We start from the raw sequence: 22,022 nt of genomic DNA, 5'->3' as shown, positions 1-22,022 counted from the left end.
TTATAACTTAAAACTAATAAATATCCAAACAATTGTAACGGTAGTAGTAAGTAACCCGGTATATATTTTATATTCCGCGGACTGCGCAAGCAGCACCAAATAGTATCTCTACTAATATTACAAATGTCAATGTAAGTTTGTTTGTTACGCTTTTACGTAAAAACTGCTTAACCGATCCTCATGAAACTTTGTACACACATTCTTGGAAGTGTTAGAAGTAATATAGAATACTTTTTATCCCGACATTAATCTTGGTTCCTTAGGGAAAGCGGATGAAAGTGTTTGACGATTTTACTCCATAACTCTGACAAATTATAACCGATTTAAATAATAATTTTTGTATTAAATTAAACGCAGACGAATTCCCGGGCAACAGCTAGTATAACATAAAAAATATGAAAAAAAACAAACTACAATGAACACTTAAAGCAATTCTTTAAATAATACGTTAACACATGATAAAATAATTTATAGGCTAAAGCTATTACCGGCATTTATGGAATTGACAATATACATCAATGGTGGTCGTAAATAACCTCCATAAATCTCAATACATCTATTGTTGCAACTACCATAAAAATAACTCGGTTATAAGGAAACTTAACACATGTATTAAGCCGCGCTCACTTTGCGTGCGTATTCGTACGAATTTCGTTTTGGTCGTGCGAATGCGAACAATGGACGAACACGTTCAAAAGATCCCCTTTCTTCATGCAATAACATTATCGCGCATAATCTTTGCCTCTCCGGATGTCTAGGGGGTAACCCTGGGGGTTTAACCTGGCGAGCTTTCGCGCTAGCTTCCAAGGCACTTTAGACGCTGTTACAATAAAGTAGTTGGTCATTAGTTACAGTTCAGAAACAATAACACAATGACTGCGTGTTAGACCTACGAATACTTGCGTAAATCAACCGATGGCGTGCCGATGCTATTTTTGTTGGAATATCTAAATTCAAATTCAAATTCATTTATTTCAAGTAGGCCTACTTTATAAGCACTTTTGAAACGTCAAGTATGTATGTTTGTAGTGACTCTACCACCGGTTCGGAAAGCAGATATCTGATAGCGTTTATACGTTTTAAAACAAATATATGATGAACTATTAATTAATAATAGGTTGGTATGTTCGATGTTCACGCCGTCTCCGTATCAGAAATAGGTTTTTTGTAGCTAAACAAAATGTACACAACACAGATATATAACGAACTTATATAATACTTTTTCACTTTTACCGAGAAAAACGTAGTCACTTTATTATTTATATATTTAAAATTAAAAGACGTACATATTCCTATATTATAATGATGTAGTTTGTTTATGTTAATTTTTATCTTCTTTAGAATTTTTAGTCACTTGGCTAGTTTTCATAACCTTTTTTGAATATACCTAGATAACTGATTTATGTAATAACAGCAGTTTAGCTCCAAGTCAGCCATATGGCCCTTTCAGTATACCAAAATTTAACTTAGATATAATGAAGAATGTCTTAGTTTGTAAACAAACTTATAACTAACACTTAAGTCTGGATTTCCGATTGTTTCAAACACAAATACTTTTCCATAATCCTCAACCGTCCGTACTTTTTATTGTTAGCTAGTTTCGCGCTCGCTGAGTTCTATACTCACCGTTTCTCACCGTTTTATATACTTGTAACCATGCTCTTATATCTATTTATTTACAGCCATATATTAATACACTTTTATTGCACGACATAGAAAAGGTTTTAAAAATATCACTTTATTAGAGCAAGTGAAATAAAAGGTGCTATTTGGTGGCTTTATTGCTTTCTATGTTTTTATATTTAGCTGAGCGTCTTCTAGGAAGGATAAGCTGTTTTTCATGGGGTTATATTGTTGTGTAAAGCGATCATCTATACCTTCGTCATCATCTGAGCCACAGAACGTAAGTCTTTTGTAGGAATTTCTGCTTGTTGCGGTTTTGTGCAGGTTACTATGTATAAAAATGTGTTAGTTTTTTGGTTACCTACCGCACCGATCTTGGAAAATTTCGCGTAAAAGTAAGTTGTACGTGACATCGGATCATTATTATCTAGGTAAACTACACATGGGATAACGTTAAAACCGAGAACAACGTGGATGACGTCACGGTCAACAACTAGTAAATAACTAAAATAGATGCCTTGTCGAATGTTTATTCAGTCTGATATATCTGTGACATCCTGTGGGGCTAATGCGCTTACTAGATAACTATGTCTACCATTTTCTCGTCCTATTAAAATTAACTAAGACGAGAAAATGGGTAGACTACTGTTCTCAATGTAGTATCTCCAAACTCGACAATTGTTAAACATTTACTAACTTATTTGTTTCATATCAATAACCTTTTGATTCTTATTTCAATCATAAATTATATTATATCGTCTGTTTATCCGATAACCGAGATACAACACATGCTGTTGATGAGTTTGCCCATTCAATTGCGAAAATTTGCACGTGTAGGTATATAGAAGTAATTTAATCGTGGAATTATTGCGTTCTCGCGGGACTATCATGTTTTCCCGGGATTTTGTGTGTCTTATGTGTTAATCCAGGACACGATCTAAGCCTATTCTTATAAAGATTATAATTGATTGAAATTATCAACATGATCATCAACCCAGCCCACCACAGGCTTGGAATGAGAAGGGCTTAGGCTGTAGTCCACCACACTGGTCTAGTGCGGTTTCGCGGACTTCACACGCATTTGAGACCATATATGCATTGGAGACTCTCAGGGAGATCAAGCAATATTTAATTGCTTAAAATGCACATAGAGTCGCTAGCTTGGTCTCGAATTCGACCTCCCGAACCTGAAGCCGTTAGGCTACCCACTAGGCTATCACCCCTTCCATCTATTGATAGAGAAAGAAACAAAAAAAAATTAGCGCCACACAATACAATATCAGCGACACGAAGTAAGTATATGATGCATGACATAACCTAGAAAAGGGTGCCAGCTCAGCATTGTGCTGCATGCACCAGTGGAAGCGTATAGCGCTTAAAAAAAGGAAAAGAAATACAGCAATTAAATCAGTAGTAAACTAATACACCCACAAGTATAATAATAATAGCATAAAACTAATATATAATCATATAAACTAAAATATAAAAATATTCATATACTATAGTAATTAAAGAGAGAATTCAGATCGGAAAGTTGTGTTTTTCGTCTTCGTCGTTTTGTCCCTATACCACGACATGTGGACTCGGCACATGTATTCTTTCCACTTTAAGACAGAGTCATTGTTTTGGTTTTGATGTATTCTTTATGACTTACCATCTATCTGACATTGAATTATTTCTGTTGATGTAATAACCGCAACATTTCAGTTCGAATGGAAAAGGTTTAAAACCCTCTTTAATTGCAGAGTTGTCATTGAATTTCTTTGTTTTAATTTTAAAATAAAATTTTAAGTAACAATGATAGCAGTAGTAATTAAACTCGGGAAACTATAAAATAGATACTAAAAGTATAAAAGCGCCTATACACTATAGTAGCCTTGATTTATTTATCTTGCGAGGTGTGAGAAGTAGATTAATAAACGCAGGGAAATAAAAATGCTGTCTTCATCTTGGGCGTCCCTATAATCCGCGCATCACTCAGGTCTCTATGTGTAACATCTTTGCTACGCTCCGTTACTCTAAAATCCCTTGATATGCCTGGGATTTTTACGGCACCCGTAACGCAATACATTGCATTACCACCATTTAGGACAATCTATACTACTATATATTGCTGGATAGTTAGACTCAGAAATGTAAACACAAAATACCGACAACACTCAAGAATCTCTCCCCTGAAAATAGAATATTATGTTTGATGAGTGCTATTCATTACAAGTATCCTATAAGATAACGACCCTAATAGGCTTACGAGAACTAGAGATTTATGGAAATATATTCATTATGGGCTCTGTTACGTTGCTCTTGAGATAGAGACCTTCATAATTATAAGCCTTGGGGCTATTACGATCTCGATGGTTGCATTTGGACTTTGGTTTATTCAATAAAAAAGGTATGTAAGTTGAAATCGTAATTGGTCAAGTTTAATATCATTAATATTTTAAACGTCTTACAAAATATATTTTAACCATCATCACGTTATTGTACCACTGATTTCCAGCTCTGTATGTTTCAGTGAAAAAAAAGACAATCCTTCAGTTCCTGACAACTATATTTTTCGAACAGTGCGTGCTACCAGTTATGAATTACGAGTAAACTATCCTCAGATTTAACTTTATGCTAAACGAACCTTAAATCAGTAACTTCATAGAAGAATCAGAATTACATATATAGATGGCTTAACCCTTTAGAGACCACTCTTGGCACAGTAGTGCGGCTTCGGTCCCGACGTTTAACGGGTTAACGAGTCACGAACCGTAGTAGGAATGGGCGCACATACTCGTAGCTCGAAGATCCGTTTGACGCTGAAATCGCATGAAGATGCTGGAATGGTAACACCCGAAAATATTGCATAGGCAATCCTCCAGCTTGGTTGATATAAGCGGCACGAGACCTTAGAATTTGCAAGTCACTACAACAGACCTGTCCAGCGGTTGACGTCCATCGGTTGATTATAATGATGATTTATTTGGTGATAATATACTTGACCGACGCGGTACAGAATTAAACATCTCAGGGCGGCAGAAGAAATTATTACAAATTCGTCAATAGTCTATAATAGTCCACTGCTGGACTAAAGGCCTTTCCCAAGGGGTCGGTTTGCCCATAATCACCACGCTGGTGGTCGCTGTTAGTAGTTGGTATAGTAGTAGTAGCAGGAGTAGTAAATAGTAGTAGCACAGAGGACGCTGCTGCCCGCTCTCTTAATTTTTAATAATATGGTCTAAAAAAAAAGATTTGATCTGATTTGGGTAAACCGTAGTGCTTCTAAGGTTCAGATATTTTTGTATCTAGCAACTTGTAAAATGTATATAAAAATATATATGTTTTTACTATATATGTGTAGTATTAGTATGTTTGTATGTATGTTTATAATTAGCACAATTTAAGTATTGCACTATCCCGTTTTCTCTAATATGTTTCTTCAACCAAAGGTTGTCTGGAGGAGATCGCTTCAAGCGACAAGACCGCCTTTGTGCATATGTATGTTATCGTTTTTATTTCTTTTTGTTAACCTGGTTTTATATTTGTATGTGCAATAAATACTTTTTCTTCTTCTTCTTCTTCTTGTATGAAGATGGTGGGTAGGCACCTACTAAGGATCACGTTGAATCAAAACCTGTTTTATATAAAACAAAATACCTAATATCACGGGTAAAAGATTTAAAATAATAAAGGTTTTTTTATTACGTATTACGTAGGTACCCATCCTTTTTTCGATGACCGGTTTTCTGTCGTTTATAACTATTCAATTAATGCGATTTGAATGTGATGTTTTCACAGCAAAATCCTAAAGAGCATTCCGATTAACTATTATAGGTTACTCCTATAAATGCGTCACTTAGCTTACGCTTAAACACTTAGATTTCAGGTGATTAAACATTATAACCTACTATCCGTACAAATACCTCCGCAGCAATAGAAAACTAATGTAAATTAAACTATAAATTGGTGTTACGTATTTGGGAACCGGTTAAAATTCGAGAACTAAACTATACTTATCGAACTCGATTACCTTTAACTAATCTGCGATATTGATTTCATTACTGATCAACGAAAAAATAAGAGGCTAAACGATCAAACACGATCGATAAACTAACTGGTTATTGCAGACGATGAAACATGTCAAGTACTAGTGAGAAAGTAAGGACTTCTATTGTTTTGAAAATGTTGCAAAAAAAAGTTTTAATTGAAAATGTATCTTAATATTTATTATTATACGTATACAATTGTTTAGTAATGATCATCGTTATTGAACCATTACCGGCCTACTATTAGAAGGCACGGGTTTCCTTCTAGAATGACAAGGGTTTAGGTCGTTGTCCACCACGCTGGTGATGTGCGGATTGGTGGAGCTCAAACGCTGAGAAACGAAAGCTCTCCGGCATGTTTTCCTTATGATGCTTTCCTTCACCGTTAGAGCTAGTGATATTTATTTGTTTAAAATGCACATAACTTCCTGAAGCCCCAATCACTAGGCTATCACCGGTTTAGCATTTTTAATTAACTACATTGATGCACTATTCAAAATAAAACCAGTTATAATTTGTTACTTTATGTGTTTTTATGAGTACATAACATAATATAATGTGTTTAACAAATTTTACAAACGATTAACCAACCAACAAGCATTTTATTTTGTAACAGTGGAGGTTATTTCTGGCATCGAATGGGTACATTTTCAATGATATATAAATAACTGGGCCGTTAACCTTCTTATCTGTCTTTAATTGGTGAATATTTTATTACTTCTATTAGTTAAGTATTTACTATTGAATAATATATACAGCATCACTATTTCCAACAAAATGTCGTGTCTATTTGCGAAGAACAAAAAGATTATGTATTAAAAGAAATCAACTCACGATACCCCTTCGCGAATCCAGCGTATCACTTATTTTCACTTACACACAATAACTTCACAACCAAAATATTCAATGAAACGTTATGCATAACGATATTAATTTATATAATTTTTGTAACTTATACAGCCATGTTTTTTTTCTCACGAAAAGTACATGCGCGCGTGACGGTAGTCGGAAATCGACTTTATGTTCATAAATTTGCGAATCCCAAGGGACGGGTAGGAAGAAAATAAAGTTAGGAGTTTTGATGAGCGTACAGTGTCAAATTAGTCTTTTTTAATAGATGCGTTTTGTTTTGCCACATATTTTGATTGCCATATTAAAATTGAGTTGAGTTCCTATTATTACCAGGTATACTCAAAAAATCCCCCTTTTAAGTACGCTGGTATGTAGGTATGCATTGTTTTATTTAAGTTAATATAGAAACAACTATTAGAACCATCTTTTTCCATCAATCATCATTATTATCATCAACCTATTACCAGACTGTACAGGGCACGGGTCTCCTCCCAGAATCCCAGAATGAGAAGGGATAGGCCGTAGTCTACCACGCTGGCCAAGTGCGGATTGGTAGATATAACACGCCGCGCCGTTGAGAACCTTATGGAGAACTCTCTGACATGCAGGTTTCCTCACAATGTTTTTCTTTAGCCTTTAAAGCAACTGGTATTTAAATTGCTTAAATTAAAAACGCACGTAACTCCAAAAAGTCAGTGGAGAAAAGCCGAAGCCTTACCCACTAGGCTATAACCGCTCCTTCTCCATCATTATGGGTCATCATCATATCAACCGATTGACGTCCTCTGCTGGACATCTGGGAGGTATTTTGCTGGGGATTGCAAAGTCCGCGGTCTTCGAGGCTTCCAGCGATTATTTTTATATTGTCGTTGGGGTCGACGACTGCTGTGCGTACCGGTGCGTATTGCGTCAGTACAGCGCCCTGCGAACCCAACGTCCATCGGTTCTGTTGTTTGGCAACAAGCAAACACAATTCGAAAATTTGGTCTTCAGGCACTGAGGGATATGGAAGAGAAGAACGAAGTTTCCAAAAAAGCTGCTGGATTAAGCGGTTCATCTCTTACCAGTATGGGCAATTTAGCCTTATTCCTCCAAATCCGTAAATAACTTAAGGTTTTATACCTACAAGTCCGTAGCTTTAATGCGGGCAACCAATTCAGAGACTGCAGCTGTGAGTCTAGTATAAATTTTAACGGTTATTGGCGTAGCCAGTGTCCAGGCTCCTTTTTTTTCCTCCGTAACTTTTGTCTCAATAACATTTTCTTTAAATAAAAGCCGCATTACTCTTAAAGACATTGTGTCTTTAAGAGTAAGAGTAAGAAGTATATAGACATTTAAAAAAAAATGTAAGGCACAACACACTTGGTTTTTTGCTTTTATCCAACAAAATATCAGATTATGTTTACCGAATAAAATGACCAAGCGATATTTTTTTGACGTCTAGTTTTTTAAATGAAACTCGTTCTGATTTGCATAATCCATTTATCATCTGATACAAACGTTGGTATAATTTGGAATGTGAAATTCGGATGCGATTTTTTTTTAATAGAAGGCGCGACCTTGGGTTTCGCTGAGCTGAAATATTAAAAGATTGATCGATATTATATCCTGATAGCGCCACACCGTTGAAATTTCATTTATTTCAGTGGTGTTATCTGCCTCGTTGATTTAGGTTAGCATGTTCAGTTGCAGATCACGCGGTCCTGGGTTTAAACACGGGTTGAGCCAATGAATAGTATAAGTTTTTTCTACGAAGAAATTCCTAGTACCGATGATTCACTCACGTGCCTTGAGAAGCACGTGAAGGTGTGATTGGATTATGAGAGTGGGGGAATAGAGATTGCACCGGTTTTTGCGCACACACTTGTGCACTAAAATATCTCATAGTTGGAAAATCTCTCTAGAGATTGACCACCAAAATCACTAAAGGAAACTATTTGTTTATTTCAGAGTTCGCAAAAATATCGACAATTCCATCTTAACAAAAAAACCAACTTAGAACTTAATCTCTCTCTTAATGCGGCTTTACTCGAACGTATGGTTCGCCTGTGCGTAGAAATGGTTTATAGACACTTAAGATTCCCACCAGTTTTCCGCACGCCAGTCCGCAATGAATTATAGTAAGCAGAGCTATTAATAAAATACAGAGACTTAGAGAAATAACTATTAAAAGTTTTCATAAAATATTACTCGGTGACAACCATAACATCAGTTGTGTTAATTGTAAGGTCGAACGGGTTCCAAAAAGATTGAAGCTCACACACATACACACACACACACAGGTACACAACAGACACACACAAACACTAGTTTAAATGAAGAGTTTAGATGGCAAGAAGTCATTACAATTATTTAAGGTTGGCTTTTTCTAGGTTAAGTACTTTAGGAAATATATATCTATACAATACTTGTATTTATTTTAAATCGAGTGTGAGCGATAATTTAAAGGCGGTGGTCTTGAATCTCCACTAAAAGCATTTAACTTTTTTGAAGGTAAGAGATTCAGATACCACAGATTTGAATTTAGATAAGATCCAATGGTTCAGATTGAGACTTTTTCAAGCTTTCAGATGTAACGTTGAAGTAGTACCTGGAATATATTGCCTCAATATTTTGAATTCAGTAAAAGCCCGCGTGTGTTTTATTTGAAAATGTAGGTACTGGGGTTGCGTCGTACGTCGGGTTAAAAATAGAGTGAGCTATAAAGCGGTTTACTGTGCCTTCGCTCCATCACATCACCATTTTCTACCAGATTTGATTTAGTCTATAAATTCCTATCCTTACATTCCTAGACTCCTAGATTGATAGATTTCTATTTAATAATTTGATTTTATTTAAATATTTGTGTATATTATTTTTTACTTAGCTCGCTCGATAATATGTACAAGCTACGGGTACCCGTATCAAATAAAAATCTTGACGCTCTACGCAATATTTTAATGGGCTTTTATCTACACAAAAATAAATACATAAATGTATTTATGTTTGATATTTATTATAATTGCTGTGTAGTAAAAAAAACTTACTAAGAGCGAGTCGTAGTTGCGCAGACACAATCCCGTTCAACCTTGCAAAAAAACATATATCTAAGTATTTCTTTGGTTATGCGCCGCTATGACATGAAGTGAAAATATTTTCAGTATTAATTGTTACAATACAGAAAAGTGTATACGTATTCCTAATAACGGAAGTCCACGATTACTAACTCCTTTTTGAGATAGAATATCATAGTAATCATCCTATATTCGTCCCACTGCTGGGCGCAAGTTTCCTCTCTCGTATCAGTACTATATATTTTTGTGCGCTTACATTGTAAACGCTGACTAAAACTTAACAGATAGCTTAAATTGAGGTACTACGGAATTTTATGATTAATCACTACAAACTGCCCGTCATTAGTAGGTATCTACATTGCACTTATACGAAGCCGGGGCGGGTCACTAGTAAATAATATTAATTAAAAAAAACCGGTAAAAGAATCAGGGTTTAATATATTTTTTGTTAATTATTAAAAGATCGATATAACAAGAGTTCATTATCATGGACCATGTGTTGCGAATTTATATATTCGTTAATTGAACAGAGGACGTCACGCTTCGTTGACAGCAAACCGGCATGCATGTGGAAAAAACGTGAAAAATTCGCTCGTATATAAAAATAAACTGTTATGATGCAATACGACCTGACTTTAAAAGCTACCTCAAATACCTAGAATATGCCTGCTAGGTACAAAAAAAGTGTGTGTCAGCTCCGACGCAAGACTGGAGTTTACTCGTTAAGTACGATTGTCGAAGCATACACAAAAAGAGTTTATTTAGCTGAATAAAGATTAATACCATATGAAAGGGTAAATTAAAAATCCTGTGCAATTTATTCACACACGGCAGAAGTGTAACTTCTTAAAAGAAGCCTACGAGAGAGTGAGGTGGATGTAGAGTATCAGAACTATTAGGATAAATGTAATGTTTATTATTTAGTTTCCATGGTAACAAAAACTACATCTACAAAATTCTTAAGTTGGTGCCAAGTATAATGTACAAATTTACTATGTATAAATTATATATTTCAGATTGCTTTTTATATAGTAGCATAAAAGTACCAGTAATTTTCTACATTTTACTTTGCACCGGCATAAAAATATTGCAGGAAATATATATTACTTGCTTTTTAGTTGAATAACAAAGTCGGTTCTTTTTTTAATTTTTTTCACTCTTTTTAATGGGAAGGTTTGCAACTATGTCTAAGATATAATAACCGAATGTCAACTGCTCATAACCTTTTACAAAAAATTGCTTTTCCCGAAGCTTGGGCGGTAATGCTTGAGGAGTTCACCCGGCATTTCACCATCAGTTCCTTTATTGTGACGAACATAAATTGCTTACCTTCTATACACCATTATCTAAGCGCAACCAGCGTAATACTTATTATTTTATTGTTCCGGTGGCCATCCGTGGTCTTTATCAATAATCAATTTCGCTTGACAAATGGTTCTTTTCGATAGCAAATGCTCAAGTTACTTTAAAAAAAACCCAAATCGCTATAGGTGTCGATATAATATATCAAGAGTTCCCTTAACTTCTCTAGGATCCCTTCAGAACAGATCTTGACCTGATGAAAATGGGAGCACATGGACAGTATACCGTCTCCAACAAAATAGCTTCAAGTTCACTTCAAGAGTTCTGAGCTAACAAACATTAAAAAAAATACAACTGATTTGAGAGCGTCCTCCATCTTTGTTTATAAGTCGGTTAAAAAGCCACTTTGTTATAATCTTATCCATCCGTAGTTCATTTTTTGCGTGAAAGAATTAAAATTTAAAATGAAGTAAGATAATATAATTATTCAAACATAATCTAATTGCACGTGCTCAGTGGGAAAACCGAGGGTTTAGTCTGTGATAATATCTAAAGAAGCTTTTGCTCGGTCGGAATAAGGGCTGTAATATAAGAGACTGAAGTTATTCATATGAGAAAGTGTACGCTGACATTTTTTTTAGTTGTATATAACCAATGTCGTCTTTTATTTTCTTAATATTTTTCACCAATGGCAAAAATATTAAGAAAATTAATAGTTGATAGTTTAGCGTTTAAGAAACATCCTATATCGATGTCAGCGAAACGCACGAGATATCCTAGATGGCGATGTGTGTATTGCCGTAGTGTTTTTGTTATAATTTATTATATAGTATACTAGTTAGACCTTAATACCTTATACATCTCTTCTATAAGCTTACGTTAAATACAAACTTTGAACTTTTTAAGAGACATCTCAAAGATATCAAGTACTAACTAGTAGTTTATTATAAAATAAGATACAATTTTATTTGAATGAATTGCTTATTTTATATTGCACTGCCAGTTTAACTACTACACTAGCTGTTGCGCGGGGCTTTGTTCGCGTTTTTTTGTTTTTCATAAATGCTGCAAGAATTGTAAAGTTTTCCAGGGTAAAAAGTAGCCTATGCGTAAATCCAGGGTATAATCTATCTTCATTCCAAATTTCAGTCAAATTGGTTCTGAAGTGTTTGCCTGTAAGACTAACAAACATCCGTCCATCCATCCATACAAACTTTTGTAATTTAAAATATTACTAGGTTTAGAACGTCGTACCTCACTCCAAAAGCTTTACATAGTGGCATCCAAAAGAAGACATGGTTCGCATTAGTAAAAAAAGTGGGAGACTGTCAGCGGCGTGCACTTCATACGTGCACAAAAGCAATGCCTACCCTCAAACTTTTATATTACGCGTATAGGAGGACAATTTTTCCATTTTATGCCATCTTTCTGCTTTATGCTTACCCTGGTCGCAAAAGTCCTGTGCACACCACTGGACACTGTTATCTTTTTGAATATATCTATCAACTTATAATTTACTTTATATGTAATTTAAAGAATAAAGTCTAATAACCTGTAATTAGCCTTTTTGTTTACGTCTATGAATACATGTAGGTAACATTTTTCAATTAACTTCGACTTAATTTCCTTGTTGCAGGTTTTCTTATGCGAATTTCGTGAAGATGGAATTTGACGATGAGGAGTTCCTGTTCAATACAACAAATGATACGGCGCATTCATCGGGATTCTCGGAGCCTGATTCATTGAACATCATAGTACCCCTAAGCATCACATATGCCATCATATTCGTGGCAGGAGTCCTGGGAAATATAAGCACGTGTGTAGTCATAGCACGCAACAGATCCATGCACACGGCTACAAACTTCTATCTCTTCAGCTTAGCGATCTCTGATCTACTTCTGCTAGTTTGTGGGCTTCCTCTTGAAGTGCATCGGCTATGGAGTCCGCTCTCTTACCCTCTTGGCGAAGCGCTTTGCATCACCGTGGGGCTTATATCGGAAACGTCCGCCAACGCAACGGTTTTGACTATAACAGCGTTTACTGTCGAAAGGTACATTGCTATTTGCCGTCCGTTTATGTCACACACCATTTCGAAGTTGTCAAGAGCTGTGCGGTATATTATCGCGATCTGGGTGTGTGCTTTGTGTGCTGCAGTACCGCAAGCGATGCAATTCGGTATAGTGACTTATAGTGAGAAAGGGCAGAATATCAGTGCGTGCACGGTGAAGGGACACGGTGTGCACCAGGTGTTCGTGATTTCAAGTTTCGTGTTCTTCGTAGCGCCGATGTCTTTGATCACAATCTTGTATGTGCTGATCGGTGCTAAACTGCACACGTCTCGTGTTCTGCATCCTTTAAAGAAGACTTCGATGGACAGCAGCGAGCGCCCAAATGGAATCCCGAGGTACAGAAATGGCGCTTCACAGAGACGCGTCATTAGGATGCTGGGTGAGTTTGCAGATCTCTACCAACGTAACAGTTAGTTTTACGTCGGTATTGCAAAGTGACTGGTAGAACTTTGGTAGTAGTAAAACTTTTTTGTGACATAGCTCGTCCAGGGAAGCACTACAACTGGGCTTATTTATATCGTAAAACAGCACTGGCGAAATACTGTGTTGTGATGGACACAGGGCGTCACGTTGCAGGACGTGTTTCTGGCATGCCCTGTAAAATTTTTCTCTGATTATAGTTGATGATGGATAATCCACTGAACCTGATATTCAGTGCTCGGTCTGGCAAATTATGACTATAAAAAAAACTCCTTGGAGGGGGGTTAAGTAGAACGCATTAAGTCAATATGTATAGTTATCATTATGTCATGTCAAGTCTTCTATTGGTATTGGATTTTATTACACAATTTAATATTTTAAATAATTTTAAAGTTAACTGATGACGAGCCATGATTTTGAATTCAAAAGCATAATACGTTAAAGTTATTTAGCAAATGTAAAAAAAATATAATGAGGCCGTGAAATAACAATATTTTAGCACATTTTATCCCTAAAATTCCAAAATATTTTTACAAAGAATTTCTTAATTAAACTTTATTGTTTTGTAGAACACTATCAATAGAGCGACGAATATACCTATGCCTACAACGAAATAGTAATTAAAATGAAGAATGGATCCGAATTAAGGATATATTAAACGTAACAAATTTTGTTCATTAATTTTCAATATTCCTTTAATAAAATAATACAGCTCTTAGTAGAAATTTATATCAGGCGACATAATTATTTTCTAGCGCCAATATTTAAAAGCCCATCTACAGTTCTAAGAATTTCGAACAACTTTTTTGTCAAATGAAATCAAATCATAAATTCTTACACTGCACTGAGGCATTGATTTAATATTTTACGATCGTAAGAAAGGTGTACCTTGGGCCTATCTGAAGGAAGTGTTCATACATTGTTACTTTCGAGGACCCCAATTTTTAACGTAATCGTCTCCGTCCCTATAATCACGGAGATGCTGTCACAAGCCTTTTCTTTATTTAATTTAATTTATTTATTTGTATTCTTCCAAACATAAGGCCCTGTCAGGACTGGGAAATTTGAACCCTAATATTTTAAATTATTGAAAAATTCTGTAAAAAGTCTTAGATTCGATTTTGAGTTAAATGAATGTACCCAGTGTTGATATAATGATGATGATTCATAGATAAGTACGTAAATATATCGCGTAGGTATATTTTCTATCTCAAGTATTTCAGAATCCTAAATCACTAATCAAAGATAGTCAAGTTTATAAGTTCTAATTTATCATAAAATATAATATGCATGCAATTTTTTATTATACCTTCTAATATTTTATATTATAAGCACCCATCACTAGTTATCGCGACATCACTTTTTGTTGTTACAGCATAGTTATTTAAATTATTGAAAAAAGACTGATTGAATTTTCAATACGCGCCGCAGAGAAAAAAAAATGAAAATACGATCAGTAAAATGGAAAATACAATTTGGTGTACTTATCTATGCGGCTACATAGTTACCCCTTGTAGAGTTGCTAGTAGTAAAAATATAATGCTTTAGATGAACCGAAGGTTATATTTTAAATATAATAATCACACACAGCTACATATAATTTAAAATATGCATTATTTATTTGTTAGTTTGTATTGCATTTTTACAAGATGTTATATACATATTTACCAACAATTTTATAAAATTCTGGGTATCACGACGAATTTAGAAGAAGGAATATCAGGGATTTTATATTAAAATGTAAATTGTAATACATAATAAACAACAATTTTAATAAATATCGTTAGAAAGATGATTTTTTGAAATAAACTAATGCCCGTTTTCACTAAAGAAAACGGCAATGGCTAAGTAAGAAACGTCTAATCAAAAAAGATTTTCACTGAAAACTCATATAACCTAACTTGTCTATGATTGTTGCCTCAGGGTGTAGTATTTTGTGTTTGTATTATCATATTTTTAGTTCTACGTATTGATTGAAGTTTATTTATTAAACTAACCGAAATTATATTTTCTTCATCTGCCAAGAGTCAGTTTATGAGATCCCTAAACAATACGCACCGTCGAATCGGTTTCGTAACTATGATGGCGCCTAGCATCGCTAGTCATCATCAAAGAGTTGTTTTTCTCTCTACGAATCACCCAATCTGATTTCGTTTTCTGGGTTTAGTAAAAACGGGCATAAATCTATAAATAAGGTTGGAGAACTTATAGATTTCTAGCTAAACGCCTTTGTCTCTTAGCCCACGACGAACTTAGACTAAAAATAGATTGATTTGGTCCTTCCACCTCTCAGACAGCTTTACCTTTTCAACAAATCTTTGAGCGATGAAAGAGTTGGTTGGTTGACTTTATATTCTAACCGATCAATCATCAATTTCATTTACGTTTGCATTCATGCACTGTGGGTCTGTAAGACGTAACGTTAAAATTTTTGACCTTCAGTCTGTACGTTCGGTTACGGGTACGGACTACGGTATGGGTACGGGTCGGTTACGGGTACGGGTTTTGAAAAATTTTATACCTGTTTAATGTTGAAGATGATTAAAAAGCTGGCTATTAAAGACTCTAAATACTTTACCAAATAAAACATTATTTTTGTAACATACTTTATGTACCTTCCACTTTCCACTTTTATCAGCTTCGCACGCTCAGGTTGCCTTCAAAAGATCACTTTTAGTGATAAGGCCGCCTTTGTACCCTAGCACTAAGTTCTATTACTGTTTTCCTTGTGTTTTTCCTATTGTGTTGTAATGAACCGAATTCAACACCAAGAGAACAGATAGCTAACAATTTGTGTCGCTTCCGTGATAAGTCAGTGATATAACTTTATTTGATATTTAGATAAAAAAATATATTACAAACGATAAAAACCCGTGACATCGACGATATAAAAAGCATAAATCTCTTCCAATTGGCACGGGAATGAAATTGAAAATATGATGTGGAAAAAATTTAGTAGGTACGAAACTGACGCTTTTGTTTGTTTATAGATTCTGTCTTTATGTGTTTACATTAATTCTATCGGGTTATAGTCGGTATTACTTACGCCATCGCTAGCGAGAACTGAAATTATTAGGTACCCCACAACACATATCAACATATTATTTCACGGCCGATTGGCGCAGTGGGCAGCGACCCCGCTTTCTGAGTCCAAGGCCGTGGGTTCAATTACCACAACTGGAAAATTTTAGTGTGATGAATTTTAAGTATTTATGTATAATGTATATTAATCCTAAAAATATTCATCCCATAACACAAGCTACGCTTACTTTAGGGCTAGTTGGCGATGTGTGTGTATATATATACACACACATCGTATATATATAGCGCATATATATATATATACTAATTGACGTTTCAAAAGTGCTTATATTAGGCCTACTTGAAATAAATGAATTTTGAATTATGATTTTTTTTTTGAATATATTTTAATGAAAAAGATCCTGGCTAACGGGGTTTGACTTGGTACTTCATTAATAACACCTACTATTTCAAAAGTAAACAAGTATTAATAAATCATATTAATACTTGTTTACAGAACATAATAGAGGGATATAAAACAGGAATTAGAGTTTAAAAATCAATAAACCAAGGTTTTATTACTACGACATACCTTCGTGAATACGGGATACCCAATATTTAAGTCTTGAGTAAAAAAGTAACCCAATTTAATTAAAGTTATTGAACGTTAATATAATATTAGGCGTAACATTTTGCGAAATAAGCATTCAATTTCATTTATTATGTTTCACATGACCCTCTTAAAAAAGAAACCGTCTAATAATATTACGGCATTGTAAATATTTGAATTTTATTAAGGGATCTCTAGGCTAATGTTGGAATATCTCTGTAACGACTTATTATGGTAGTTTTTTATGCAACTTTATAATACACATTTGCTATATATATTATTATACATCCGACTGCAATTTTTAATTATTGGCCTTAAGTCTGTTTTGTTCCAATGTTTTGTAATCGCATTCTGATTTTGGATTGAATTTTGGCGTTAGGTAGGTGGCTATGATTTTTTTTACCTTTTTTAAGTTTACGGATGTGAAACTGCAGGGCACATGTTGTAATCCATTAAAGTCTCTCTTATATTATATAGAACTTATAAAAAACAAATATATTTAATGACAAAATAATATATTTAATGACAAAATATGAGAAAAAATTAAAAACATCCTGTACATGTAGGAATATGAACGCACTTCGTTCCTACCTATAATGAGTTATATAAATTATGGAACGTAAACAAAAGGTTTTTACATTTATCATTGTCTACCTACCCACATTCTAAATGGTAATGTGAATAAGTAACGATTTTGTAGCATTAATTGTGAATGTTAATATATTAATCGACCCCCAACGAGGTGGACAGACGACATTAAGCGCGTAGCAGGTAGCCGTTGGATCCAAGCGGCTCAGAATCGTGGAACTTGGAACTCCCTACAAAAGACCTATGTCCAGCAGTGGACGTCTATCGGTTGATGTGATGATGATGATGAATATATTAATCTATTAGACTAACAAAGCAAAAATTTGTCAACGGCTAGGTGTACGGAAAAATTATTTTGAGTTTATGCTTACACCTTTAAATTAAGACCTGTGATGTATATTATGTGTAATGAGTTAATAATAATAATAATAATAATAATATCTATACTTTATCGCCGTCGTTGCAGTTTCCATTTGTTCTATTACTTATTTAGGTACTCTACAACATAAGTTGTTCACGTAATAACTATCCTTCAGGCGTAGACGTTAAAATAAGCTAAGCTCGCAGTCGAGATCCAATTTCCTCAGATAGTCGAAGCAATTTTTCTTTAGCAATAGTTCATCTATTTCTTTGCAACTTGTATTTAAATGTCACGTAAAAAGAGCACTTAGTTTCGATAGTGGACTGATTACATAAGAATTAAAGCTACATAGATAGGTCTCAGCTTCTAACCGAGTGTATTCAAAACTTAACTTAGGTGACCTAATATAATTAAGCTGAATAAGTTGTTTGTTTAAAGTCAAAGTCAAATATTTCTTTATTCAAATAGACACATAGATGGCACTTTACATGTAATACCTGCATTACATGTAAAATATGACAGAAATGAGTTCATGGCGAAAACTAAGTTCGTCAACTTAAAACTACAGTTACGAGAGTTCCAAACACGCCCTGGTCTAAGAAGAAGCACAAGTCATGAACTACAAGTCCGGCTAAAAATCTTTTTATTTGAAAACCCAATCCTCAAGGAACGTTACATAATATGGCTTATAGTTAACGCGATAAAAACAGCGGAAAACAGCTAGTGTGTATTAAAAAATATGCAAGACCTATTTATTCTCATACCTATATATCTGACACCAAAAAAAGCGAATGCTAGAGCAACTATATCGCATATAAACCTCGCATATACAAGTAGAGCAATAACTTCACATGGCATGCAAGGCACGCGTCCAAACTATAAAGAATACTTTAAACAATCAACATGTATGACAGTATTTTTTTGTTTTTGTTAAAACCAATTTTAGAAAATACCCCTTCAGTGTACTTTTTATGTGACGCCTACAATACCGATCTAGTGCCTTGATATGTGTAAATATTTACAGTTGCTGTGGCGTTGTCATTTTTTCTTTGCTGGGCGCCTTTTCACGTGCAGAGGTTGATAGCCATCTACGGGAAGAATTTGGAACACCCTACTGATACGTTTTATAAGGTAACTCTCTATAAAATATTATAGAATTAATGAAATATATTTTCATAAATAAGGAACATGGATCACAATTTCGTAGTGCTAATAACTTTTGCTTAAACAAACCACGAACAAATTACGGTAAGAAAAATATAAGCTTTATTGAAGGATTAATGTATATAAGAAATTACCTAACAACATTAAAATAGAACAAAATTTCAATATTTATAAGAAAAAATTTAAAACCAGTTTTTTATATAATTTCTGATTGTTTTGTACGTGCCGTTGTTTGTAGTTTTAATATTACCTACATAAAAATAAGTTGTAAATATTCTCAATGAGTGAAACTTTAATTTCCTTTGAGAAAATAAAAATAATGCATACAATTTCACGGCCTTACATAGGGGTACAACCACTACAAGTAAAACTTTATTAGTGATTATGCATGTCTAAGATGTAGCGGGTTTCCCTGCTCGGGTTATGGCAATTATATCACACCCATACCCCTAATCGGGTTCTACACAACATCGTACCGGAACGCTTAATTGCTTGGCGACACGTCTTTATCGGCAGGATGGCAACTAGCCAAGAACAGTGCCTCACACTAGACCAAACCAGAGAATATTTAGAAAATTCCCGTGATTCATTTTTTTACCATTTATTTTTTTCATCTTAGAATAAGCTATAAATATATTTCTTAAATAGATAAGTGACCGTTGGTACACCAAATAAATATATAATGTTATATTATAGGTATATGCGAACGTGTGTCAGTTCGTATGTTTGTAACATATGTTCAGACCAACCGTTGATCAGATCTTAATGAAGTTTGGCACACATGTAGCTTTCATCCATCCAAAAAATTTGCTGTTATTGTTTATAAAGTTATAATTTTATTTGTAAAGTTTATGTTAAAGTAGCCCGCGTTATAAATAAAAGTGCATTTGTGTTTGTGCATAGCTTGGCAGCTAAGTTTTGAATATAAATAGTTTGCCACGACTATGGGATACATTTTATCACAGGAAAATAAAGGGTTCTTACAGGTAAGACTTTTTTAGGATGTTTGAGAACAAAAAATAAACGCGTTCAGAGTCGCGGGCAACAGCTATTCGAAGTTTAAGATAATTTTAATTAATTTTATATCAAAGTCATGCTGCGGCTTGTGAGCTAATAAACCAAGGAAGTTGGAAACTTTGAGTATCTTAGACATTTAAAGATTATCTGTTTACTTTGATCATATAGAGTTTATAACTATTCCGAGAAGTTGGTCAATCGATTCCTATCTATACTCATATTATAAAGCTGAAGAGGTTGAACGCAAGAACTTCTTTGAATTTTTCGATCTAGGAAGGAGCTATATAGATGTGATATATAGTTTCATCAGTGGCGTCCATAGAGGGTATGCACAGGGTATGCAGATGATATAAAATGAAGAAAATCTCCGGTACAAGTCATAAATACTTAAAGGTAGGCTTTTAATAACTCTTGCAATGCCTATCCTTAAGTTTTTTAATACTCGTATTGGAGATTTTTAACATAGGGTAGCCAGTGCTCTTGTGCATGTATGAAGTGCACGCAGTGTTGTTTATATTATGTAGTTTTAATAATCTCTAAATCCCTTAACCCTAAACTGTTATCGACTTCGGTATCAAAATGATTGAGTTTTGAAATTGACAGCAGTATTAAAATGGAGCCATTTTTAATCTGTTACCTAACTGTAGAGACGCAAAGATCATTACACATTATCATCATCACCAACTTATTACGCTGATCACTATAGGCCACAGGTCACCTACAAGAATGAGAAGAGCCTGGGCCGCAGTCCACCATCCTGGCCAGGTGAGGAATTATAGACTTGACAGCTGACACTCCGAGCTTTAGTTATAAGTTTACAAATACAGTTATCACCATCACTAACATTAGTGTACATGTTAAATGTATGAACGCTTCATAAGTGCCTGTGATAAGGTCTACATGAATAAAACATTTTTGAATTTTCCACACGACTACGTCTAGAATCTTTTCATTATGAAGAATTCCCATTCAGTTTTTCTTACGATACTTTCCTTCACCTCTCAAGCAAATTATATTAAATTGATACTTAAAAATGCACTAAGTCCGAAAAGTTGAAGGTACGCCAGGGATACTTATAAGGCTATTTAGAGGGCGGATACACAAATACCGCAGATCAGAAGGTCCTGGGCTAATGAATAGTATTGGGCCATACATACCAACATCTTCCAACTAACCTTGTATATTTGCTGTATGTTAAGGAATTCAAAAAATAACACATACAATTCTTTATATTTTTCCATGTGCAAGTCATGGCCCAACCGGGCTTAGCTCGGGTATAAATTAGAAAAGAGTGTTATAACAGTAACTTTGCTTATAGAATTTCTTTATAAAAAATGTTTACTTCTTTCACTTCTCGTTACACAATACAAACAAAATACGCGGCTGAGCAATTCGGGTCCGTGAATTATTTTTTCGATTGCTTTAACCTATTCTTTCTATTTATTGGAATAAACAAGTACTACTATTCTCTAAGTACACCTTTAAGTTTAGCCTACCCTGTAAACTTACTTTTCGGCGACATGATTAAAAGTATTATTTTATTCTTCTTACAAATAATTTAATAAGGCTTTATTATATCATAGCTACCTATAATACGGATGTAAGGATGTTATGACATAACACTGAACCAGTATCGACCTACATAGAAATGGTATTCCATTCTAAGGAATAAATTGCTCCTATTTAAAGTGTGACGCTTATTTATGAATTTTCAGGCAGATAGTATGAACTATGAACACTTATAACTGCTTTGATGAAACCTTTGAACGTAGGAGTGTACGTTGTACCGTTCACGTTTTCGGATTCTAATTAACCGGGAACATATTGCCGAGACGCCGACCAACGCCAAATCAAATCAAATCTTAAGTGGGTATACAAAATATGACTACCATATTACTACCATATTTCTGG

General features: G+C 34.5%; 1 protein-coding gene across 1 annotated transcript in view; it reads left to right on the top strand.

Annotated features, from left to right (window-relative positions):
- Positions 1 to 22,022, top strand: part of LOC120627730 (pyrokinin-1 receptor-like) — a 59,058-nt gene that overhangs the window by 14,347 nt on the left and 22,689 nt on the right. The window contains exons 2-3 of the mRNA XM_039895754.1: positions 12,498 to 13,309; positions 18,955 to 19,061. Coding sequence (XP_039751688.1) covers positions 12,523 to 13,309; positions 18,955 to 19,061 — 894 coding nt within the window. The 5' untranslated portion in view covers positions 12,498 to 12,522. The remainder of the gene's footprint in view (positions 1 to 12,497; positions 13,310 to 18,954; positions 19,062 to 22,022) is intronic.

The sequence above is a fragment of the Pararge aegeria genome, chromosome 11 (genome assembly GCF_905163445.1).
Source record: "Pararge aegeria chromosome 11, ilParAegt1.1, whole genome shotgun sequence".
NCBI classification, from domain to species: domain Eukaryota; kingdom Metazoa; phylum Arthropoda; class Insecta; order Lepidoptera; family Nymphalidae; genus Pararge; species Pararge aegeria.
Note: the sequence above shows the minus strand (reverse complement) of the source record. Positions and strands in the feature narration are given on the sequence as shown.